The sequence below is a fragment of the Elephas maximus genome, chromosome 1 (assembly GCF_024166365.1).
Source record: "Elephas maximus indicus isolate mEleMax1 chromosome 1, mEleMax1 primary haplotype, whole genome shotgun sequence".
In the NCBI taxonomy this organism is placed as follows: domain Eukaryota; kingdom Metazoa; phylum Chordata; class Mammalia; order Proboscidea; family Elephantidae; genus Elephas; species Elephas maximus.
The window spans coordinates 92787357-92812788 of record NC_064819.1 but is presented as its reverse complement, the minus strand read 5'-3'; the positions used below and the strand labels follow the sequence as shown (position 1 = coordinate 92812788).

General features: G+C 44.4%; 2 protein-coding genes across 4 annotated transcripts in view; one reads left to right on the top strand and one right to left on the bottom strand.

Moving 5' to 3' along the window:
* Nucleotides 1-25432, top strand: part of LOC126078111 (HLA class I histocompatibility antigen, A alpha chain-like) — a 598109-nt gene that overhangs the window by 61831 nt on the left and 510846 nt on the right. The gene's annotated exons all lie outside the window — the stretch shown is intronic.
* On the bottom strand, nt 1893-12131 carry LOC126078172 (MHC class I polypeptide-related sequence A-like). The gene is made up of 7 exons (XM_049888372.1): nt 11676-12131; nt 6951-7074; nt 6807-6869; nt 6250-6537; nt 5344-5536; nt 4438-4568; nt 1893-2126 (listed from the first exon to the last, which is right to left on the bottom strand). Exons 1-6 carry the CDS (start codon nt 11676-11678, stop codon nt 4502-4504), a joined length of 738 nt encoding a protein of 245 aa, XP_049744329.1. The 5' UTR covers nt 11679-12131; the 3' UTR covers nt 1893-2126; nt 4438-4501.

Here is a 25432-nt window from a genome sequence, read left to right as displayed (position 1 = left end):
CGATTTTTCCCAGAAGGTCTTTACAGGTATTTTTTTCCAACGTGGTTTCATAAACGATTCTCATATTGCATTTTATTGTGCCTCTTTAGTCACCTTTAGTCTAGAACAACCATACCCACCCACTTTTTGTAGAGGGGATCAAGATGATACACTAGAAAAAATCAATTAAACACAAAAGACAGTGTTGCAGGAATTCAGGAACAAAAAAGATATCAGACATAAAGAAAAGAAATGTTGTTGTCGTAGGTGCTGTCGAGTCAACTCCAACTCAAAGTGACCCTATGTACAACAGAATGAAACACTGCCCAGTCCTGCGCCATCCTCACAATCCTTGTTATGCACGAGTCCATCATTGTAGCCACTGTGTCAATCCATCTGGTTGAGGGTCTTCCTCTTTTTTGCTGACCCTACTTTACCAGGCATTATGTCCTTCTGCAGGGACTGGGCCCTCCTGATAACATGTCCAAAGTACATGAGACAAAGTCTTGCCATCTTTGTTGCTAAGAAGGATTCTGGCTGTACTTCTTCCAGGACAGATTTGTTCCTTCTGTGGCAGTCCATAGTATATTCAGTATTCTTCACCAACGCCATAATTCACATGCATCAATTCTTGTTTGGTCTTCCTTCTTTATTGTCCAGCTTTCTCAGATTGTGAGACAATAGAAAATAAAAGTAAAAGCTGGAAGCTGTGTTAGGTGGTGAAGGGGAAAACAGGGCTTGAAAGGCTGAACTTGGCTGCCCTCAGGATTTATGTTAGTTCACTGCTGTTTTTGTCAGTTTGCTGCTGTTTGCAAGGCCCTGTTATGTGATCTTGCTGAGGTAGTCTTGTGGAATTCCCAGGCTTGTAACCACTATTTCCCTCGACAACTATAAAACCTCTGACCTCCCACTCTGGAACGTGGAGTTCTGTTTTGCTTCTGCTGCCACCGGGCACTGACTAATAAAACTCCCTAATAAACTCCTTCACAGAGACAGTGGGGTTGCCTGCCTCATTCTTCAGTCTCTCGGTGCCCTCCAATTTTGGAGGCAAATTTCAAGTTACTGGCCCATTCTTTGAAAGGCAGAAACCTTCCAGAGATGGAAAAGTCAAATATTTTCCACTAAAACAATTGCTGTAGCCTAATAAATATTCTCTGAAAACCAGAACTTGCGAGATATGGACAGAATCAGAAAACGGCTGATGTTGCAACCCGAATACGAGGAAGTGCAGATGCAAAAGCCAGAAATAGTTCCGAGAAGTACAAGAGACAAGAGTCAGAGATTCAGGCTCAGCCTTTCACTTCCTTTTGAATTCTTACTGTGTGGGGGCATACTGACATCACCACTGTTCTCCGACTGTGTCTATGCTTTACATTTTTTCCACAAACTCAGAAAATTTGCTTCAATAAATTTATCAAAACCAAATAGTTGACATTAGTTGTTTTTATTAAAAAGTCAATTTTACCCTTATCTTTATTTGAACAGTATATGCATGCACACACCCAAAAAAACCTGTTGCTGTTGAATTGATTCCGACTTATGTCGACACAACAGGACAGGGTAAAACTGCCCCATAGGGTTTCCAAGGAGCAGCTGGTGGATTCAAACTTCCGACCTTTTGGTTAGCAGCCATGCTCTTAACCACTAAGCCTCCAGAGCTCCATATGCAAATATCTGTACATAATCGGAATAAACATGGAAATTATTAAAAAATGGGTTCATTTTTTTTTTTCCTGTCCTATAAAATTGAAAAGAAATACTTTCTGGGTTTTTATGAGGTAGGATTCCTATAGAGAAGGAACCATAGTGGAAACGGGAAATATATACAAAGTTAATTTATGCTAACAATGACAGAAATAATGTTAACTAACATGGAGCAGCTACAAGCAACTCACTCTTTTTATCTTCCCAACTACACCAGGATATAAGTGCTTCACTTTTCCGTTTTACAGAAGAGGAACCTGAGATTCCTAGTGGGAAAATGCTAGGAGTAGAACCCAAAGTACCAAGCTGAAGACTCCATGCTCCCCTCCTTGAACCAATGCAGTCAGGGGCTGACAGCACAGACTGAGAGCCCAGGTACACAGTGCCGTTGTGGTGTGTCCTTGCCTTCTGGTGTAGGTGTAGGTCTTGTAGCTGCTCGTGTTCTGTAGACAAAGGGTAGATGAAAGTCATCAAGAGAAATCAGTGAGGACCTACTTACGCAAGATAGTCTCTGAGACTAAGGCCCTGAATTGCGCCTCAAACTTCACCTTTAAGCTAAGTAACATTTAGCCCAAAGAGTGAAGATTGTCACCCCTGAGTATTGTGTTTTTTTTTTTTTTTTTAAAGTTATCTGTATAAGACCAGAGGGTCAACAGCTGTTTTAAAGCATAGATGAGAAGTTTGAGAGGCAGGGAGATTAAGTAAATGGAAGTGAAATAAGTGGAACAGAAACAACAAGAATATTGACACAATGTGAAGACTGTAACCAATGTCATTGATCATTATGCCTAGAATCTGTGGGGTGGGGGTGGTGTATCATTTCACCAAAAATTAATTTAAAATAAAAGGGATGCCATGAGTGTTCAACTGTTGCAAAAAGTTGGTTTCTAATCCCTCAGAGATTCTCCCTCCGCAATCTTCCTAAAATAGATTCTGCCTTGTTCTCAGGGAAGAAAAGACTCCCATTTTTCTTTCACTGTCACCCCACTTTTCCCAGCCCTTGCGAGTCTCCTGCCATCAGTCCCAACAACATTGTCCTTTATCCTTGCTTGTCACCTAGGGAGTGAAACAGTTAACAGGAAAAAAGGATGAGTCCAGGACTGGTCCTTCTGTCAAGCCCCAACCCATCCTGCAACAGAGTGAGGGGCCTCCCCAAAAGGAGGATCAAAGCCTTATTCTTTGAAGCCTGGTCGAGGATCACAAACGCAGTTCCATCTCTCCATTAATTCTTCATCTTCCTCACCTGAAAAGCTCGTACACAAGAGTGCTCAGCCCTGCTCCACCTTCCTGCTCAAGTACAGGCACTGACCTCCACCTGCAGCTCACCACCTCTCCACCTCCCTGCCCCTGTCACCTCCTGAGCCAGCAGCTCCTAGCTGGAAAGTTCAGGGTGACCAGCGGCCCATCTAGGAAAACTTGGCTGCCACAGGATCTGTATCTGCCCTGACTCAGGGCACCCCTTCTTGGCAGAGACCCCACCTTCCCCTGACCCTCTCCACCTGCCAGGCTCTGAAACCGCATTCAAGCCTTCCTTGCTGTTGACCATTTCACCAGGCCACTGAAAAAAATGCTGCACCCCAAGCCAGCTGCTTAGCTGAGGCAACCAGGCCTTCACACCCCCGTTCCTCAGTGGAATCTGACCAGGCCACTGCCCACAGGGGACCTTCTTCTCAATGAGGAATAAGGGCCTTGTTGAGACCCATCAGCCTAAGCTGGTTTCTGCCCACCCTCTGCACCCTGGGGTCTCACTGACACAAGCTACCACCTCCTACAGGGAAACCTCCTAGACAGGGATCTCCATGTGTGAATTCCTGCTTCATTGCAAATGTGTTAAAAATCACTACTGGAAAAAATTCTATTAAGATTATTTGGTGGATTAATAAAAACTATTATTGGACAACAAAATTTAAAGCAGGAATTTTAAGAAATTACCATATGTCTCTCACATACTTTTCCTGACAAATGCCTCATTGATATGGAGGCAACCCTCTCAGTCCCCCAGGGAACCAGAGCTGCAGGTGGAAGCAGGGACAACAACAGTCCTGCACAACCCCCACCTGGTGCAATGTGAATGGATCACTTTGCAGAGGGGGAGGGGACTCACTGTTCTAGGTTGTCCAGCATTGAGGGCAAACTGTGATGAAATTAGATTTAAGGGGGAGAAATTAGTGCTGCTGCCCCTCTCCCTCTGGTCACACAGAAGAGGTGGACACAGCAGAAAGCCTGCATCTCCTGGACGCCTCACCCTCTCACAGCTTCATGAATCACATTGGCTCTTGGTTGAAGAACAAAACTTTTCTGTTTTCTCTTTTCCTCTCTCCTTAAGCAATCTGATTATTGGGGAAAACACTTTGGTCATCCCTTACCCCACATTTACAGGACAGTGATTAACATGAGAGAGAGGAACTGGCTTAGTTTGAACTAGGGGACGCCAGAGAGCACAGACCAAATGCCCCAGTAAACAGTCCCTGTGGACTTTCCCCTGGAAGGATGGACAGGAAACCCTCAGAGGCAGGACAAAACCAGGGACCACCAGTACCCTGAGGAATGGCTGGTCCTTCTTCACAAATAGTAGGGGACATCTACTCGTGTCCTCCTCCATCATCCACATGGAAGAGCCAGAGACATGAACACATGTGATGGGGACTTGAAAAGAGCACAGGCCAGGAGTTGGCCAGAGGAAACCAAATGGAGGACTCACTCAGGTCTACAGGAGGGATCTGAGGAGCTGCCAAATGCACAGAAGATGCTCACCTCTGCTCAAGGCCCACATGTCTGCTCTAAGTAGGGGCTCCCCAGGGGGCTTTAGGCAGGAGGCTCAGGGGCCAACCAGTGGACCTGGATCGTGAGTTTTTTTCTTGGTTTCCTCATGAGGACTGGAGACACTTGGAGGAAAGGAGGCAGACAGGGACTAGAGTTATCACATCTCATCCATATTCCTGTGAGAGATAACCAACCCCCATCTCAGCAGATCATAAACTCTTGCACTATTTGTTCCCCCTAAATCCACAATCATCCATGGCCTTGTCAATCAGTCCATGATTCCCCACACAACCCATGTGGGCCAGCCCTGGCAGCCTGAGAGACAGAGAGAGGAAGAGGACAGCACAGAGGGGAGCCGGGGCCCCTCACTTGGTATCCCTCACCCAGGTAGCAAGAAGCCCAGGCTGGCCACTTGAGAACCCTCACCTGGTCTTGGCCATGGGTAGGACTAAGGGGTGTTGATGGGCATGCGGCTCCCAATTCCCCTCACAAATACTCCAAATTTCAGCTCTTGTTACTCTCTGGTAAAAGGGAAAAGGTGTGTCTTCTCCACCACTATTCCTGCATAGGGAGATGTGAGGGAACCCCACTTCCTGGCAGAGTCCTTCCTACCCCCACTCACGCTGGCTGTACAGTTTTCTCACCCGGGCTTTCCTCATCTGGTGTTTCCTTCTTCCTGCACCAGAGAAGGACAAGAGCAGTAATAATAAGAATAATAACAATAGCAGCAACAAGTACATCTAGAATGATTGGCCATGCACTCTCTTGCACCGAGGTCTCACCTAAAAAAAACCTTTTAATTCACTGGGTCCCCCAGACCTGCAAGCTTTCTATCCTTCCCCCAACCTAGTCCCTAGCTATCAAGTCACAGCCTCCTCCAGGATCGCCGGTGCTCACCATGGCTCACAGGGTGTGTCATGTTCTTCCCGCTGTCTTCCACGTGGCAGCTGTACCTCTGCTCCTCCCCTTGAGGAAAACTTGTGGACACCCAGATCACGTAGGTCCCATTTCCACTGGACAGGACACTCCCAGACTCCTGGGAGTCCTTGCTCAGGGGTTCCCCATCCTGAAGCTGGGTCAGTGTGATTTTCTGGGAATAGAAGCCAGCAGCCCAGCGAGTCAGGGTGACTTTGCCCTTCATGGCCTGACTGAGGGTCACGTTCACTGCTGGGGGCACTGGGAGGGGAGAGGGCAGAACCAGTGAGGCACGTGGCCATGCCCTGTCTCCAAGTCCAAGGGAGACAGAACAGCACTGGTCCTCTCCATGTTTCTTGCTCTGGCCTGAAGCTGCATTCACCCACAAGCACTCAGGATTCATGCTGCTCACAAGTCTGTCTGGGATCACAGGACCCCAATTCTTTCTTGTGGGAGGAGGGTTGCGCCTCGGGTTGGAGCCTCACTCTCTGGGTCCACATGTTGATGCTGGGGAGGGTAGGTGGCTCGGGGGCTTCTGGGTCATGGAGGGCTAGGAGGGAACTCTCCAGGCTGGGATGGATGGGGCAGACCCATGGCTCTGTGGCCCCCATGGACAAAAAGCATCCTCCCCTGCCTAACATACACCTTACCAGATTCAGTATTCTGTCTGAGAGCCCCCTGCTTTCCTGAACATTGACACTGGACAGGTCATTTCTCCACCCACCTGTGTGTCTTTACCCAGTGGCTTTAACAGGATGGGCAACTCAGAATACAATGTACCAACAGGACATATAGGGATCCCATAAGACAGTGATAGTTTCCCTCAGATAAGGCAGTGATAGGGTTCCAGAAGACAGGGGAAATGAAAAGCTTCCCGAGCATCAGTACCTGTTCTCCCCATGAAGTCTCTCCCCAAGTCCAGGTAGCTCCGCAGCCTTTTACAAATATCTCCCTCCACATGGTGACCGTAATATTTGTGTTTATCCCTATCTACATCCCAGGTCTTCCTCATTTCCAATGCCAACGTCTGCACCGAGGACAGGGGCACTGTCCATCTCTTGGTCTCCAGGTGACAGCAGAGGAAATGCTCCTTGCCATAGCAGTAATTCCAGAAGCCCCCGGGGCCATCATCTTCCTGGATCTCACAGCCCAGGGTCTCCTGGAGGGAATCCAAGCCTGCCCCACCCAGACAATGACTTCTCCATTCCTGGGTCCCTCCACTTCCCCCTCCGAAGGTGAGAAACTCCAGCCCATAGTGTCCCTGCCTTCCTCCTCCCCCACCTGTTACATGAGAGACAGCTCACATCCTGGCTGAATTCCACAGACCCCCATCCCTGTCACCCACATCCCAACTAAATCCAATGGAAAGAGACATGCTCCCACCTCTCTACCCCAAACCCTTCAGGAAACATCCTCACACTCCTCTGTCTCATCCCCACTCTCACCTCTTTTCTGATCCTGCAGCTTCATGATGTCGAACAGGGTCATTCTGAGCTCCATACGTATGTCTGTAAAGCCCATGGTCTCTAAGTCCCAGGTCTCAGCTCCCAGCTGGGCTTCTGCCCATGGTCCCTGGGGCTCTGCCCTACCTTTTTCACTGTCATACTGCAGGAATAACTTTCCATCAAAATATTCCTCAGCAAAGAATCGTGTTTGCACAGATCCATCCTGGGAGACCACCGTAATGTCATAACGAAGACTGCGAAGACAGACCTTAGGGAGGAGGAAGCCAAAGATGAATCTTCTCCTTGAAATAACTACACATCAAACATGTAATAGAAGGTTCTGTGGTTCTGATTCCCTGAAGATGGGAGTGGTACAGGTGTGTGCCTGTGCAAGTGTGGAGGGAACAGGTAACATTCACAAAAGGTTAGGATTAGAAAACCATCAGAGGAGAAGGGCCAGTGCTGGGAGAAGTATCATTATGGAGAAAGGCCAGAAGAAGTCCAGTGGAAAAATCAAGAAGTTAGGTCAGTTATGTGAGCCAAAGAGATCCTTCTGTGGTCAGGGAAGCAAAGGGGGAGGTTAAAGGCCAAGGAGCTAAGCACTTAGGCCAAGAACAGAGTGGGGTCTCAGGGAGCTGGGGAGGTATGCGAGTGAGAGGAACAGGCAGATGGTGGTAAGGGCCCAGGACTGGTGAGTGGCATGGGGCAGAGATGACCTTGGGCTACAGTGAAATCAAGAGAGGAGAGGAGGGCCTATTTATGGAGAGTGGTGATCACAAGGTCCCCAGCAGAGAGGGCTTGTGAGAGATGAGAACCTGGTGAGGGCCTAGACAGGTTGCAGGGTCCTAGAGTGAGGGTACGGGTGCAGAGAGACCAGTGAGGAAGGGGGTTCAACACCTTAAGGGTTAAGAGAGGAAGCCATAAAGTATTAGGTTTGGGATGAAGGCTTGGGGAAGAGGTACACTGGACCAAAGCCTGTGGTGGGAAGGGCCAGGAACAGACATATGCATTGGAGAGGGGAATAGGGTGTGGAATATTGAGAACTGCAGAGAGGTCTATGGACCAGGCACTGCACTCTGCGCTTAAGGCCCAGTGATTGTTAGCTCTGGGCTTGCCATGGTGAGGGCTCAAGTGAATGGGGATGAAAGGAAGACTAGCTGGGCAAAAGGCACCACTAGGAAGTCAGGGTGAATCCTGGAGGTCAGTAGTGAGTGCCCCATGCTCCTGGTCCCTTGCTACACCCCCTACCCCACACCCCACCCACCCAGGAAGTGGCAGAGACTGCAACATCCTCCTGGTAGCCCACCATACACCCACCCATTGCCCTGCCCAAGTGGCGAGCAGCAGCGAGGGCGCTACACTCCTAGTAGAACACTACAGCCCACTCCCATTGCCCTGCACACCTGGTGCATGGCACAGAGTGCCCTGTGCTCCCGATTGCCCACCACACCCCACCTGCCAAACCCTGCCACCACCCACACCAATCCTGTGAGTGGCAGAGAGCGCCCAATGCTCCCAGTCACCATCACACCCCCCCACCTCGCCCTCATGGTGAGTGACAGAGAGCACTCCCATTTTCTAAGCCACCCATCACACCTACCGAACCCACCTAGCGAATGCCATCACACAATCCCATGCCACTGGACTGATGACAGGCAGCATCCTTCATCTGCCCAGTCCATCATCAGCCACCCAACACACCTGGTGAAAAGCAATATTCACTTGCCCTGCCTACCACTGCCCTGCCCACCGCTACCCTTCCTTCCTGGAGATAGATGGTGAGTGCTCCCACCAGACGAGCCTTGATATATCAAATCACATTTAAAAAACAGGATAAGATGTCTCAAGTTAGTGAGCAAAATAAAGGGGCAGGAAACCTTTCTGAGGAAGAAATGGTAATGGGGCTACCTGATAAGCAATTCAAAAAGATTTATACACAGGATCCTCAAAGAGATCAAGGAAAGCACAGACGAAACCCTAGATGAATTCAGGAAAACAATATAAGGATAAAATGACAAAATAAATAGATAATTAGAAACTATTTTTATTTATTTATATGAAAATAACAACCAGACATCTGGAAGTTTAACAATAAAATGTCAGAAAGAGATAACTCAATGGAAGGACATAGAAGTAGAATTGAATCAATGCAAGAAAGAATCAGTGAAAAGAGGACAAATCCCTCCATACGAATCTGTTTGAGGAAGAATCGGAACAAAAAGATTGAAGAATAATGAAGAAAGCCTAACAGTTATGTGGGACACTATCCAGAGGGAGAATTTACACGCAATTGAAATTCCAGAAGAGGAGGAGAAGAAAAAGCACAGAGAGAATTTTTGAAGATTTATGGACGGAAAAGTTCCCTAATATCATGAAAGACAAGGAAGGTTTCATCCAAGAATCTCAATGAACCCCAAATGGGATAGATTCTAAAAGAAAGTCACCAAGACATATCATAATCAAACTTCCCAAAACCAAAGACAAAAAAAGAACTCTGAAAGCACCTCATGAAAAATGAAATATCACCTATAAAGAGGCACCAAAACGACCAAGCACTGATTTCTCAGCAGAAACCATGCAGATAAGAAGACAGTGAAATGACATATATAAAACCCTGAAAGAAAAGAATTGCCAACCAGGAATTATATATCCAGCAAATATATTGTCTATCACATATGATGGTGAAACTCAGACATTCCCACATAAACAGAAATTATGGGAATTTGTAAAAACCAGACATACCTTACAAGCAATATAAAAGGGAGTCCTTCAGACAGAAAACCAATAACATCAGAAAACAACCTAAGATCAGCACACTTGACAGTATCACCCAGATAAAGAATTGTTAAAAGTAAAATAAATCTGGAAAACAGGAAACCAAAGATGTCAATCTGTAAATAATGACAACTTGAAAACAAAAAGGGGAAATAAATGGTGTAGTTATAGAAATTCCATATGGAGTGGAAGTCAAGGTGATAGGAAGATATAACAGACTGGAAAAGGATACTGGTGAGGAGTGAGCTTCTTGGCTCAAATAGACACATGAGACTCTGTGGGTAGCTCCTGTGTGGAGGGGAGATGAGAAGGCAGAGGGGGACAGAAGTGGCTGCCTTGACATGGGAATACAGGGTGGAGAGAAGGAGTGTGCTATCTAATTATGGGGAGAGCAACTAGAAGTACATAACAAGGTGTGTATAAGATTTTGTATGCAAGATGACTTGATTTATAAACTTTCACTTAAAGCACAACAAAAATAAAAATAAAAAAGATACAATAGACTGTTAAAATTTAGGAAGATAACGGTGAATTTCAGAGTAACCACAAAGAAAATTAATAAATTAACTCACCAAAAAAAAAGAAGAAAATCAAAGAAATCAGCAACAATGAAGGATATGAAAAGAAAATCCACAAATAAAAAGAACTGAGCACAGGAAATTAAGCAAAGAAAATGTTAACACCACAAAAGTAAATAAATAAATAAAATAACAAAATGGCAGCAGTAAAATCCATACCTACTGATAATTACACTGCATGTAAACAGTTTAAATACAACAGTCAAAAGATAGAGCATGGCACAATGTATTTAAAAAAATTTCCTATCAATATGTGCCTTAGACACAAAGACATAAAAAGTTTAAAAATCAAAGGATGGAAAAAATATATCTAGCAAATAGTATCCAAAACAGAGCAATATTAATCTCTGATAAAATAGGCTTTAAGTCAAACACCAGTATAAGAGACAAAGAAGGGCATTGTATACTGATCAAAAGATCAATTAACCAAGAGGACATAACCATGACCAATACTTACGTACCCAATGATAGAACACCAAAATACATAAAACAAACTCTAAGAGAACTGGTAAGAGAAATAGACAGTTCTACAATAATAGCAGGAGATTTTAACACCCCACAGAATTCTAGAGGATATCAAAAAAATAATACATCATGATCAGGTGGAATTCATACCAGGGATACAAAGGTGGTTCAACATTAGAAAATCAATCAACATAATTTCCACATAAATAAGTCAAAGGACAAGAATTACCCACCTGATCATCTCAATTAATGCAGAAAAGGCATTTGATAAAATCTAGGACCTTTTCCTGATAAAAATTCTCAACGAAATAGCAATTGAAGGAAAATTCCTCATCATAATTAAGGGCATATAGACAAAACCAACTGCCAACATTATTCTCAACACAGAGAGATTGAAAGCATTTCCCTTCAGAACAAGAATGAGACAGGATGCCCATTACCACCACTCTTACTCAATATTGTACTGAAAGTTCTAGCCAGAGCAATAAGGCAAGAAAAGGTAATAAAGGGCATCCAAATTGGTAAGGAAGAAGCAAAACTGTCCCTGTTTGCAGATGATATGATCCTATACATAGAAAATCTCAGAGATTGCACAAGAAAGTTATTGGGACTAACAAAAGCATTCAGCAAAGTGGCAGGGTACAAGAGCAACATATAAAAATCAGTTGGAGTCCTCTACACTAACGAGAAGGATTCTGAAAAAGAAATCAGGAAAATAAGACCATATACAATAGCCCTAAGACGATAAATTACCTAGGAATAAATCCAACCAGGGCCCTAAAAGACTTCTACAAGGAAACTGACAAAAAAAAAAAAAAAAAAAAATTACTGCAAGAAACCAAAAAGACCCACCAAAACCCAAAACCAAACCCAGTGTCATCAAGTCAATTCTGATGCACAGCAACCCTATAGGACAGAGTAGAACTGCCCCATAGAGTTTCCAAGGAGCGCCTGGCAGATTCAAACTGCCAACCCTTTGGTTAGCAGCCATAGCACTTAACCACTACACCACCAGAGTTTCCAAAAGACCCACAGAAATGGAAAAACATACCATGCTCACGGATTAGAAGACTTAACATTGTGAAAATGTCAATACCACCCGTCTTAGGCTGGGTTCCCTAGAGAAGTAAAACGTATAAATATACATGTAGAGATTTATATCAAGGAAACACCTCATGCAATTTTAGAGGCCGGATAAGTTCCAAGTCCGTGGTTCAGGATAGATGCCTCTTCCAATTCACGCAGCCACAGAAGCTGGTGAACCCAAGATCGGCAGGATGGAGAGCAGGGGTCTCACTCACAGGCTGTGAAGGTTGACGAATTCCAATATCGGCAGGCAAGACTGCAAGGTTTCCCCTATTCACGAGGCTGCAGAGGCTGGCGAACTCATGATCGGCAAGTTGGGGAGCAGGGCTCTTGCTTGTAGGCTGTGAAGGTTGATGAATCCCAAGATCAATAGGTAAGCTGGTAGCTTAAGTCTCAAAAACCAGAGATCAGACAAGAGGCAGCTGCTGGATCTAGAACAGGCCAAAAGCCTTGGCAAGGCAAGCAGGAAGGAAGTAGGCTGCAGAGGGTGGAGAGATGAAGGCTGAAGGGACAGTGAGCTACCACAGGCCCCGCCCCCTCCAGTACCACTCAGCAGAATCCATCATGGGGTGATCACATATCAGATTTCAACAGGGAAGTGATCACATTATTCAACTGTCAAAACACTGAGAATCACGGCCCAGCCAAGTTGACATGCAATCTCAACCATCATACCACCCAAAATAATCTATAGATAGAATACAATCCTGATCCGAATCCCAATAACATTCTTTAATGAAATGGAAAAACTAATCTCCAACTTTATATGGAAAGGAAAGAGACCTGAAATAGCTAAATCATTACTGAAGAAGAAGAACAAAGTAGAAGACCTCACACTTCCTGGTCACAGACCTTACTAAAAATCTACAGAAGTCAAAACAGCCTGGCACTGGTACAAAAGACATACAGATCAGTGGAACAGAATTAGAACCCAGAATTAAATCCATATGGACAGCTGACTTTTGACAAAGGGTTGAATTCCATTCAATACGGAAGAGATGGTCTCTATAACAAATGGTGCAGGTAAAACAGGACGTCCACGTGCAGAAAAATGAAACAGGATCCGTGTCTCACCACACACACAAAAGCAAACTCTAAATGGATCTAAAACCTAAAGGTTAAACATAAAACTATAAAGATCCTGGAAGTTAACATAAGGACAAAACTAGGGGTCCTAATCCATGGCATAAATACACTATCAAATATATGAAAATGCAGAAACAATAGAAGATAAACTAATAACTGGGACCTCCTAAAAATTAAATACTATGCCCAACAAAAGACATTACCAAAAGAGTAAAAAGGGAACCTGCAGAGTGGGAAAAAATTTTGGCAACGACATAGCTGACGAGGGTCTAATCTGTAAAAGTTATAGAGTACTTCAACACCTTGGGAACAAAAAGACAAACAATCCAATCAAAAAATGGGCAAAGGACATGAACAGACATTTCACCAAAGCAGACATTCAGGTGGCTAACAAAGACATGAAGACAGACTTGCGATCATTAGCCATTAAAAAAAAAAAAAAATTAGAGAGATGCAAATCAAAACTACATTGAAATACCATCTAACCCCTGAAAAAATGGTACTGATCAAAAAAAAAAAGAAAAGAAACAACAATTACTAGCAAGGTTGTGGGAAGATTGGAACTCATACACCGATGGTGAGACTGTAAAGTAGTACAACCATTATGGAAATTGATATGGAAAGAAACCTCTCCAGCTCCCTCCACGCACTGAGACATCTGTCAATGAAGTTGCCCTGGGATGCTTCTCGTTCCCAGAGGAGAGAAGTGGGCAGGGAGCTAAGCTGCTGACTCATCCAGGCAGTAAAGGGGGGGGGGGGAGAGGGCATGGTGTGGTGGTAGTGGGTGCGGGGTGCCCCTGGGGCCTGAGAGAGCCTCCTCACACAGGGTGGAAAGTGGTCTCCTGAGCCTGACACAGCCAAGGGCCTTGCCTGCCAGTCATAGCAGTAACCCAGAAGGTGGCCGGAACCCCAGGGGCCTCAGATGACTGGGCTGTCTGAACAACCAGCAGACCAACTGACAAGAAGGCAGGCAGATAGATCCTGGAGGGGGAGCAGGCCCAGCCAGGACTCAGAAAAGGATTGCGGGGCAGGGGAGTGAGGGGGGGTGGATGCGAGACCCGGAAGAGCACAGAAAAGATTTGGAAAAGCCGAGTGCGCTGTGACAACGGGCAGTTTGCAGCCTCATCCATGCCCACAGTCATCCCACCAGAGACCTGCTGGGGCCAGAGCAACACCCCGGTAACGACCAATGATACACTCTCCAGAAGTTTGACCCAAGATCGCAACGAGTGCCACTCAGCAGTGGCAATGCACAGGGGCATGAGAAGGGCAGCCCCGAAAAGGACAGGCAGGATGCCGGCCACTCACATCACCATCAAGGCCTCCAGGGACCAGAGCAGAAGCCAAGGTCCCTGCCCCTGCAGCTCGCGGGTAAAAGTGGCTAGTGAAGGTTCCCACGGACCAGTGAATAAAGTACAGAAAAGTTCCCTGGAAAGGGATGGACGGGGCTGCACTTACGCAGTCTCAAAGGAAAGTTGTATTGGTGAGCCAGGCACCAAGGGGAGGCTCAAAACTAGGAAACCAGCAGGTGACAGAGTCCCTGAGAGAGGAATACTGGGGGTTTTCCCACGAGGGTGCTCAGCCAAAGGGTGCACAGAGAGCGCTGAGCAGCTGAGTGCTCTGACTCAAATCCCAGAAGCATATTTAGTTCATGCCACCCTCCCCCAGGGCGGCATTAAGGCATGTGAGGGCCCTAAACACTGAAAATTAGTGGTCCCCCTCCTCTGTTTACTGTCTGTGATGTAATTTTTTAATGTGACTATGATATTAACAACTGAACACAAGAGTGGTATATACCATTTTAGTGGAATGAAATGAACTGGATTATAACATTTTTAGTGGATGTGAGAGACTAAGATTTTTACTATATACCACATTTTCTTCAGAAAGAATATTCCTCAAAGAAGAAATGACTCAGTGGACTTGGTTGTTTCAACAATCAGTGTAAAATTCTGTTATCTCCCACAATGAAAAATTGACTGGAGCTCCTCTTGGTTGTTTACCAGGACAGGAGCAAGAGCGTACCCTGGTGTTTAGATCATGTCACAGAGCATTGCTGGCCCTGCTGGCTGGAGTTAGTGGATTAGCTGACTTGGACACACAAGGTCATTGTCTCAAAATGAATCAGAGACCTGGCTATTAATATAATCTGCCCTTCCCAGGAACCACTCATTTGGATCCAGCTACATATTGGGTAAACGTAGCAAGAATTAGACTAGACAGCACACCCTCAACTCTTGTCTATTAGAAAGAAAGAGTATACTCCTAAAAGACCCAATCAGATAAGGAGTTTCAATTGCATGGGAGGGGACTGTAGGAGACAGATGTCAACAAAGGTGGTGAAGTGGTGGGGACCTCAAAGCTTAAACAACTTTGCATGTGGGCACCCTCAAGGCCCTGTGTGAATTTCTTTTTAGGTCTGCCCATTCTCACGCACTGGAGCTGCTATCAGTTTCATTTAGTGCCGTGCCAGTACCACCGTGGCACTCACTTTTCCTTGTGTCTTGTCTGCCTGGCATCTGTGGGTCTTTGCTTTGGACAACTGGTGCCCCTATTTTGTTGATGCCCTCAGCACATGCTTTCCTTTCTTAGGTAATCAGCCCCTGCTTTCCCGGAAAAGGCAACTCCCCACCTGCAGAGCAGCACTGGTCTCCCCAAGCTCTTTTTACCTGGCCACCCCACCTGGATGCCTCGTGCTCGCTCTTCTGTACAGAACAAACTTCGACAGAGACCACTGAATAGTCATCCTCCTGACATGCCCAACCTCTGCCATGCACAGCCTGACTGGCCACATCACCACTGACCCCAATTTTCAGAGTTCAGCCACCTCTGCCAACAGAAGCACCTTCCACAGTTGACTCAGTAACACCCTAAATTTCCTTATACATTTCAGTCACTATAACCCTCTCCTTCTTCTCCCAATGACTCCCAGGTCCAGCCAGGATGCCTTGCTTCAGGCCACATCCTAGAGGTGTCTGTCCTGGAACAGGGCCACCTTGCTATGCAGCCCATGGCAATCACAAGCCCGGTGAGGCGACTCCTCATCGTCCACTCCAACACCAACCTCTCTGCAGGCTTCCGTTTCCAGTTGGCCTTCAGGACATCTGCATCTCCAGGGACCACTGCCCTCAAACCCAACAGGCCTACAGAGAAACTCTGCCTCCCTTCCATGTCAGCCTCTCCCTCCCCTATTGCTCTCAACAGGATCAGACTCCCCCCTCTCTCCTGCCTCTAATGTACTCACATGCAGCTCCTCCACCACATTTCCAATCCCACTGTCCCCACTCTAAAACAGGCTTTCATCTCCCTTCAGCCTAGAATACTGCACAGGCTCCGAAACACCATGCCTGCACCCAGATGAAACCTCAACACCCAAAAGCCATGTACAGGTGCCCATCCGCTAAATTTAACACATAAGCTTCTATTCTACCATCGGAAGCATCAGCTTGCCCTCTGGCATCACCCCTCATTTCTCCTAGATGGCTGTCAAATTTGACTCTCTCAATCTTACCCTGACCCACCAGGATGCCGCTACTCAAGCAATCTTCCACTTGTGGAATGTCCTCACCTCTGCCTTCTGACCCATCATCAGACCTCCCCGTATCCTTAAAGATTGTCCTGATTAGAGAGTGTTGATGGGTGCAGGCCTTGTGAATATGCTAAAAACACCACTGAATTGCACAGAGTAAAGTGTGACTTTAAAAAAGGTAAATTTTATCTTTTGTCAATTATATCTTACTTAATATGTGTGACGGTTAAGATTGTGTGTAAACTTGGCTAAACCATGATTCTCAGTGGTTTGGCAGTCATACAATGTTGTCATCACTTCCCTGTTGAGATTTGATATGTGATCACTCCCATGATGGCATCTGCTGTAAGTAGCCAAACAGTTGAAAAGGAGTTTCCTTGGGTGTATGGCCTGAACTGAATATAAGCAGACATTCTGACAAGGCTTGGGGGCTTTTTTCTTGTGCTGGATCCTGCAGCTGGCTCCTGTTCATCTAACCTCGGGTTTTTGGGACATGAGCTAGCAGCTTACCTGTGGTCTTGCCTGCCGATCTTCTGATTCATTGATCTTTACAGCCTGTGAGCAAGAGCCCTGCTCTCTGACATGCCCATCTTGGGTTCGTCAGCCCCTTTGTCTACATGAATCAGGAGAGGCTTCTATCCTGAGCCACAGACTTGGGATATTTCAGTCTCTACAACCGTGTGAGTCATTCCTTGATATGAATCTCTCTATATATGTACATTTATACACTTTACTTCTCTACAGAACCCAGCCTAAGGCAGTACGTCATCCTAAGGCTGCCTTCTACTGAAAGCTCTGCCTTATCCTCATACACATCTCCTGGTGTTTGGAACATCTAACCAGTGGTCCTCAGTGGTGGTTGATTATTAGAACCACCTGAGGACTTTTGATATCCTTAAGCCCTGGCTACAGCCAAAATCCCTTGGTTTGGACCTAGGCCAATCACTTGCTGGACAATGGGAATGGAGGGTCCTGTCTGTCCTCCTTCTACAGATAAGAAAAACTCATTATCCCAGAGACTGTTTTAATTGCTAGAGGACACAAGATAGTGAGGGGCAGAGAGGGAGGTAGAACCCAGCACCTCTAACAGGTGGTCCTGAGCCCTGTCCTCCATGATGACTGCCCTTCCCCCGAGCCCTGTGGAGGGTAACCAGCTCCCAGGAGCAACCACTCCCAGCCCCTGCCTGCCCTGTCTTCCAGAAGGGTGGGGCAGAGGGTGATTCATGGACTTGGGGTGCAGGGGACAGGGGCGGTGGGAGGAAGGGATGCAATTCTCTGCAGGCCTATCTGAAAGGGTAGGGGGGTGTGATTCCCCCCACCACCAAGTGGTGATTTGCTGGACAGCCTCCTCTGGCACCCCTTGGATTTGTGCCCCCTGGTGCAAATGCAGTCCTCTGCCTCTGCCACCCCCTTGCCCCCCACCTCAGCACCTCTGCCCTTCTCAGGCACTTCCTAGGCGCAACGGCTGCAGCAAACTCTCAAGCAGCTCACCCCTCCACACACTTTCAATACTTTAACAATAATGATAATAAGCTAGGTTTGTCCCAAAGCATTTAGATATGATTGCAAGGAGAGTTGGAGCCAAATCTCCCTTTCTCTGAAGGCTCTGGTTCTGGGTTTGGGGGCAGAATCCGGCCAGGCTGCCCGGCCCCCTCCAAACTCCAAGGTCCACAGCTATAAGAAGCTGTCTCCCACCCTGCCTCCAGCCCCTTCTGCTCTGTGCCATAAACTTCTTTTTCTCCCTCCACTGTCACCGTCTGACCTCTGGCTCACGAGCATAGGGGCACGGGACACCAGGCTGTGCACGGAGTTTAGTCACCACAGCTGGGTCCAGAAAGAAACCCAAAACCAGCCACCGCTCCTGCTTGTATAACCCAGGGCGGCATGGCTGGGCTCCAGGGCTGCCCAGCTCTTTTCTCCTCTGCGGGGACTGAGGTCCCTTGAAGGGCTGAAGATCTGAATGGCTAGGTAAATAGTAAAAGCTTTACAGCAAAAGTTTCAGATATGCCAACTTGTCCAGTACTGTTCTGGTTTTACCCTAGTGTTAATATTCAAATTTTCTATTTTCCTTGGTGTTGATTTTTAAAAAATTCTTGTATGTTTATTATAATGGACTTGTATAGTAAGCCACCTCCAGACAACAGTGATTTCAGGTAAATAAATAAATGTGTGCTTCTCCATTGAATTAGTGCTAAAAAAAAAAAAAAAAAAAAACCCGAAAGAAAACAACACGCTGCCATTCAATTTCAAATCTTTTTAAATTTTTTATTGTGCTTTAAGTGAAAGTTTACAAATCAAGTCATTCTCTCATACAAAAATTTATATACACCTTGCTATGTACTCCTAGTTGCTCTCTCCCTAATGACACAGTACACTCCTTCTCTCCACCCTATATTCCCTGTGTCCATTTAGCCAGCTTCTGTTCCTCTCTGCCTTCTCATCTCCCATCTAGCAGGAGCTGCCCACATAGCCTCCTGTGTCTACTTGAGCCAAGAGGCTCACTCCTCACCAGTATCATTTTCTATCTTATATCTGTTTGTGTAAAGTTTCTTATTTCTCTAGGATGTACTCCAAGGAGCAGGATTGCTGGGTCATATGGTACTTCTATTTGTAGTTTCTCTTCTGGTGTTTCTGCATTGTTTGTAATGTTTTATATACTGTTTATGCCATGTATTACGGCTCCTAATGTTGTCCCTATTTTTTCTTCCATGATCTGTATCGTTTTAGATTTTATGTTTAGGTCTGATCCATTTTGAGTTCGTATTTGTGCATGGAGTGAGGTATGGGTCTTGTTTCATTTTTTTGCAGATGGACATCCAGTTATGCCAGCACCATTTGTTAAAAAGACTGTCTTTTCCCCATTTAATGGACTTTGGGCCCTTTTCAAATATCAGCTGCTCATATGTGGAAGGATTTATGTCTGGATTCTCAATTCTATTCCATTGGTCTATGTGTCTGTTGTTGTACTAGTACCAGGCTGTTTTGACTACTGTAGCGGTATAATAGGTTCTAAAATCAGTAGTGTGAGGCCTCCCTCTTTGTTCTTCTTTTTCAGTAATGCTTTGCTTATCCGGGGCCTCTTTCCCTTCCTTATGAAGTTGGTGATTTGTTTCTTCATCTCATTAAAAAATGTCTTTGGAATTTGGATCGGAATTGCATTGTATCTATAGATCACTTTTGGTAGAATAGACATTTTTGGAATGTTGAGTCTTCCTATCCATGAGCAAGGTATGTTTTTGCATTTATGTAGACCTCTTCTGGCTGCTTGCCGCAGTGTCTTGTAGTTTTCTTTGTATAGGTCTTTTATGTCTCTGGTAAGATTTATTCCTAAGTATTTTATCTTCTTGGGGCTACTGCAAGTGGTATTGATTTGGCGATTTCCTCTTCAATGTTCTCTTTGTTGGTATAGAGGAATTCAACTGATTTTTGTATGTTTATCTTGTATCTTGATATGTTAGTTTTCTTGTGGATTCTTTAGGATTTTCTGTGTATTAGATCTTGTCATCTGCAAATGGAGATACTTTTACTTCTTCCTTGCCAATGTGGATGCTCTTTATTTCTTTATCTAGCCTAATTGCTCTGGCTAGGACCTCCAGCACAGTGTTGAATAAGAGTGGTGATAAAGGGCATCCTTGTCTGGTTCCTGTTCTCAAGGGGAATGCTTTCAGACTCTCCCCATTTAGGACAACGTTGGCTGTTGGCTTTGTATAAATGCCCTTTGTTACGTTGAGAAATTTCACTTCTATTCCTAATTTGCTGAGAGTTTTTATCATGAATGAGTGTTGGACTTTGTCAGATGCCTTTTCTGCATCAATTGATAAGATCATGTGGTTCTTGTCTTTTGTGTTATTTGTATGATGGATTACATTGCTTGTTTTTCTAATGCTGAACCGTCCCTGCCTATCTGGTATGAATCCGACGTGGTAGTGGTGGATTATTTTTTTTGATATATTGTGTAATTCTATTGGCTAGAATTTTGTTGAGGATTTCTGCATCTAAGCTTATGAGGGATATAGGCCTACAATTTTCTTTCTTTTTTTTTTAGTGGTGTCTTCACCTGGTTTTGTTATCAGGGATATGCTGGCCTCATAGAAAGAGTTTGGGAGTATTCCATCCTTTTCTGTGCTCGGAAATACCTTTAGTAGAAGTGGTGTTAACTCTTCTCTGAAAGTTTGGTAGAACTCTGCAGTGAAACAGTCTGGGCCAGGGCTTTTTTTGTTGTTGTTGGGAATTTTTTAATTACCTCTCCAATCTCTTCTTTTGTTATGGGTTTATTTAATTGTTCTACCTCTGTTTGTGTTAGTTTAACAAGGTAGGGTGTTTCTACAAATTCATCCATTTCTTCTGGATTTTCAAATTTGTTAGCGTACAATTTTTCATAGTAGTCTGATATGATTTTTTTAAATTTCATTTGGGTTTGTTGTGATATCACTGATCTCATATTTTATTTGGGTTATTTGCTTCCTCTCCCATTTTTCTTTTGGCAGTTTTGCCAATGGTTTATCAAGAACCAGCTTTTGGTCTTGTTAATGCCTTTAATTGTTTTTTTGTTCTCTACTCATCTAATTCTGCTCTAAATTTTCTTATTTGCTTTCTTCTGGTGCCTGAGGGTTTCTTTGTTGCTCTCTTTCTATATGTTCGAATTGTAGGGATAGTTCTTTGATTTTGGCCCTTTCTTCTTTTTGGATGTGTGCATTTATTGCTATAAATTGACCTCTGAGCACTGCTTTAGCTGTGCCCCAAAGGTTCTGATAGGAAGTGTTTTCATTCTCATTGAATTCTATGAATTTCTTTATTCCATCCTTAATGTCTTCTATAACCCAGTCTTTTTTTGAGCAGAGTATTGTTCAGTTTCCAAGTGTTTGATTTCTCTTCCCTGGTTTTTCTCTTATTGATTGCTACTTTCATGGCCTTATGGTCAGAGAAGATGCTTTGTAATTTTTCAGTGCTTTGGATTCTGTTAAGGCTTCCTCTATGACCTAATTTGTGGTCTATTCTAGAGAACGTTTCAAGTACATTGGAAAAGAAAGTATACTTGGGTGCTGTCTTGTGGGGTGTTTTGTATATGTCTGTGAGGTCAGTTTGGTTTATTGTGGCATTTAGATCTTGTGTCTTTATTGAGCTTCTTCCTGGATGTTGTGTCTTTCTCCAAAAGTGGTGTGTTGAAGTCTCGTACTGTTATTGTGGAGCTTTCTATCTCACTTTTCAATGCTGTTGGAGTTTGTTTTATGTATCTGGAAGCCCTGCCATTGGGTGCATAAATATTTAATATGGTTGTATACTCCTGTTAAATTGTGCCTTTAATCACTATACAGCGTCCTTCCTTATCCTTTGTGGTGGATTTAACTTTAAAATCTATTTTGTCAGGAATCAATATAGCCACCCCTTCTCTTTTTTGATTGTTCTTTTGCTTGATATGTTTTTTTTTTCTTTCAATCTTTTGAGTTTTTGTTTGTGTCTTTAAGTCTAAGGTGTGTCTCTTGTAGGCAGCTTATAGTCAGATCGTGTCGTTTTTCAATCCATTTTTCCACTCTCTGTCTCTTTATTTGTACATTTAGTCCATTTACATTCAGCGTAATTATGGATAGGTATGAGTTTAGTGTTGTCATTTTGATGTCTTTGTGTGTTGAGTTTCTTTTTCCCACTTAAATTTTTGTGCTGGGTAATTTATCTTTATATATTGTCTTTTCCTTTTATTTTTTGTTGTTGATTTTGTTTTCTCTGAGTCTTTATGTTTTTCTTTATTTTATTTTGACGTGTAGGATTGTGAATCTCCTTTGTGGTTACCTTAATATTTACCCTTATTTTTCTCAGTTTAAATCTAACTTTTATTTCTTTATATCGCCTTGACTTCCTCTCCGTATGAAAGATCTATAACTACATTTTTTAGTCCCTCTTTATTGATTTAATGTTGTCATCTTTTACATAATGACAGCACTGTTTCCCTTTTTTCAGTATTTTTTATCTTGATTTATTTTTGTGATTTCCCCATCTGGCTTGGTACCTGCTTGCTCTGTCCTGTGGTCTAGCCTTGGGTTGATATTTGATATTATTAATTCTCTAAGCAGAGAACTCCTTTTAGTGTTTCTTGTAGTTTTGGTTTGGTTTTTACAAAATCCCTAAACTCCTGCCTATCTGGAAATGTCCTAATCTGGCCTTCAAATTTGAGAGACAGTTTTGCTGAATATATATGATTCTTGGCTGGCAATTTTTTTCCCTCAACACTTTATATAAGTCATCCCATTGCCTTCTTGCCTGCATGGTTTCTGCTGAGTAGTCCAAACTTATTCACTCTCCTTTGTAGGTCATTTTTCATTTATCCCTAGCCGCTGTTAAAATCCTCTCTTTATCTTTGGTTTGGCAAGTTTGATTATAATATGTCTTGGTGATTTTCTTTTCAGATCTACTTTATGTGGGGTTTGATGAGCATCTTGGAGAGCTATCTTCTCATCTGTCATGATATCAGGGAAGTTTTCTGCCAACAAATCTTCAACAATTCTCTCTGTATTTTCTGTTATCCCTCCCTGTTTTGTTACTCCAATCACTCATAGTTTATTTCTTTTGATACAGTTCCACATGATTTTTAGGGTTTCTTCATTTTTTATAAATTCTTTTATCTGACTTTTCTTCGACTATATTGGTGCCAAGTGTTTTATCTTAAATCTCACTAATGCTGCCTTCCAGTTCCTCAATTCTGCTCCTCTGACTTTCTGTTGTGTTGTCTAATTCTGTAATTTTATTGTTAATCTTCTGAATTGCTGATTGTTGTCTCTCTGTGGATTCTTGCAGTCTATTAAATTTTTCATTATGTTCTTGAATAACCTTTTTAATTTCTTAATTGCTTCATCTCTGTGTTCATTGGCTTGTTCTGTGTTTTGCCTGATCTCCTTCCTGATGTCTTGAAGACTTCTGTATATGAACCTTTTGTATTCTACATCTGGTTATTCCAGGAAGACTTCTTCATCCATAAAATTCCTTGATTTTTGGCTTTGAGAGCTTGTTGAAGCAATCATGGTCTCTTTTTTTATGTGATTTCATATTGAGTGTTTTTTCCAAGCTATCTATAAGTTATTGTATTAATTTATTTTATGTTTGTTTACTATATCCTAGCTGCTAGCTTTGTTTTGTTTGATATGCCCAAGTAGGCTGCTTGAGTGAGCTAGCTTGAGTATTTGTGCCTTTGAAGCTCTAAAATCCTGTCACCAGGTGGCTAGAGCTGTTGCCAAGTATATGAGCCTAGGAATCCATTCACTTTTCTTGTGTGGATTCAGCTCAGGTGTCCAGGTAGTTGGTCATCAATTGTGTGGTACAGGCTCTGCCCTACAATCTTAGAGAGGCAGTGGTGATTGGTGTAGGCACAGGTATCTGGTTGCAGCAGGGGGTCACGTTCTAAACAAAGCAACCATCCTGAGTGTCTGTGAAGAAAGCACGTTCGTGTTCCCTAGAGTGCACAGGTGGGTGGGTTCTGCAGCCGGACCGTTGGCACCAATTGCTTTTGGTTGTAACGACTGGGAGTCACTACTTATTCTCAGACCCTGTTGTGTGTGGCTAGGAAACATCGGTGAAACCACCAGTCCTCAGGCCCCTCATGTTAGTAGGTGAGTACCCTGTTTAATAAGCAAAGCAGTATCAAACATCAAAAACCCACCTCTCCACCACACAGCTGAAACAGTTGTACTCAGTTCTTGAGCACACACACCGTGTGGTCTACCAAGGGCCTAATGTCCTAAAATGGGCCCACTCATGTCCACGCGGGGGTGAAAGTATTCAAAGTCCATGGGCTGTTTTTGCCTGGACAGGAGCCACTTCTGTCCTGAGCTCCCCAGCATACTGGAGCTGGCAGATTATCTTTTCCCCCAATTGTTAATTTATTCCTTTTCCAAGGCTGGGAGAATGGCTTTGGGAGTGCAGCAGGACCTATGCCTGGCCCAGGGAATCTACAGCTACTGAAACAGGCTTGGGGGCTGGGGACATGGTAAAATGAACCCATGTGCTTAGCTTTTGCCAAGAGTGCTGTTCTTCTCTTGTTCTGGAGGTGTGAGTGGACTGTGTGGCTGCTGTTTCTCCCCGAGGAAACCGTATCCCAAATGCTACTGCCAGCCCTGCCATGGTCACTGCAGGGGAATGAGCCTGAGTGGCACCAGTTACCTCCGTGTCAGGTCCGGCAACTCTTTGCTGTTTCTGAACCCCCTCTCCCTCCCCCGCCACTCAGTTGGATTTCCTAGCTTTGGCTTTGATGTTCAGGGCTCCTAGCTTGTCATATATAATCGTTCCACTTGTTTTTTTGGTCTTCCTTGTAAGAGGGATCACAGGAAGCACCTAACTACTCCATCATCTTGTAGTAGGACAGAGTAGAACTGTCCCATATGCATTCCAGACCCGTAATCTTTATGGAAGCTGACTGCCACATCTTTCTCCCGTGGAACAGCCTGTGGGTTCCAACTGCTGACCTTTCCATTAGGCCAGTGCTTAACCACTATGCCACCGGCGCTCCTGAATCATTGCTAACGCTGTCTTAAAAATACATGAACACTAAATCCACTCAGTACTCACACCACTACTGCTTCTATCCTAGAACCATGGCCTCTACACCAGGGCACTGGAGGGGGCTTCCAGCTCCGCTTGCTGATGACCCTCATGCCCTGCTGTCCATAACCAACAGAATGGACATGATCTTTTTCTATGTGAATTACAACGTATCCCCAACACTAAAACTCACATAGCACTGCAGTGTCTTCCTCTTCTAGTAATCTGTTGCCATTGAGTCGACTCTGACTCATGGCAATCCCTTACATGTCACAGTAGAACTGTACTCCATAGTGTTCTCAATCACCGATTTTTCAGAAGTACATTGGTATATTTTTCTTCCTAGGTGCCTCTGGGTGGACTCGAACTACCAACTTTTTGGTTAGTAGCCAAACAACTTAACCCATTGCATCACACAGGAACTTCTCTTCTTAGGCACAATGAAATCGCAACCTTACCATTTCCTAAAATCTCCTCATAATGAGGCCCCTCTGACTACTCTGGCCTCACCCACCGCTCTCAGCCTAACTCACTCATCTCTATGAACTCTGGCCTCTTAACATGGTCAGTCCTGTCTCAGG

Bases quoted from the DNA above. Each gene is read 5' to 3' on its own strand.
- LOC126078172 (XM_049888372.1), bottom strand. The intron at 6,870-6,950 runs GTAGGGCAGAGC...TGGGCTTTACAG, and splicing joins GCAGTATGACAGTGAAAAAG to ACATACGTATGGAGCTCAGA. The intron at 5,537-6,249 runs GTACTGATGCTC...TTCTATTCCCAG, and splicing joins AGACTTCATGGGGAGAACAG to AAAATCACACTGACCCAGCT.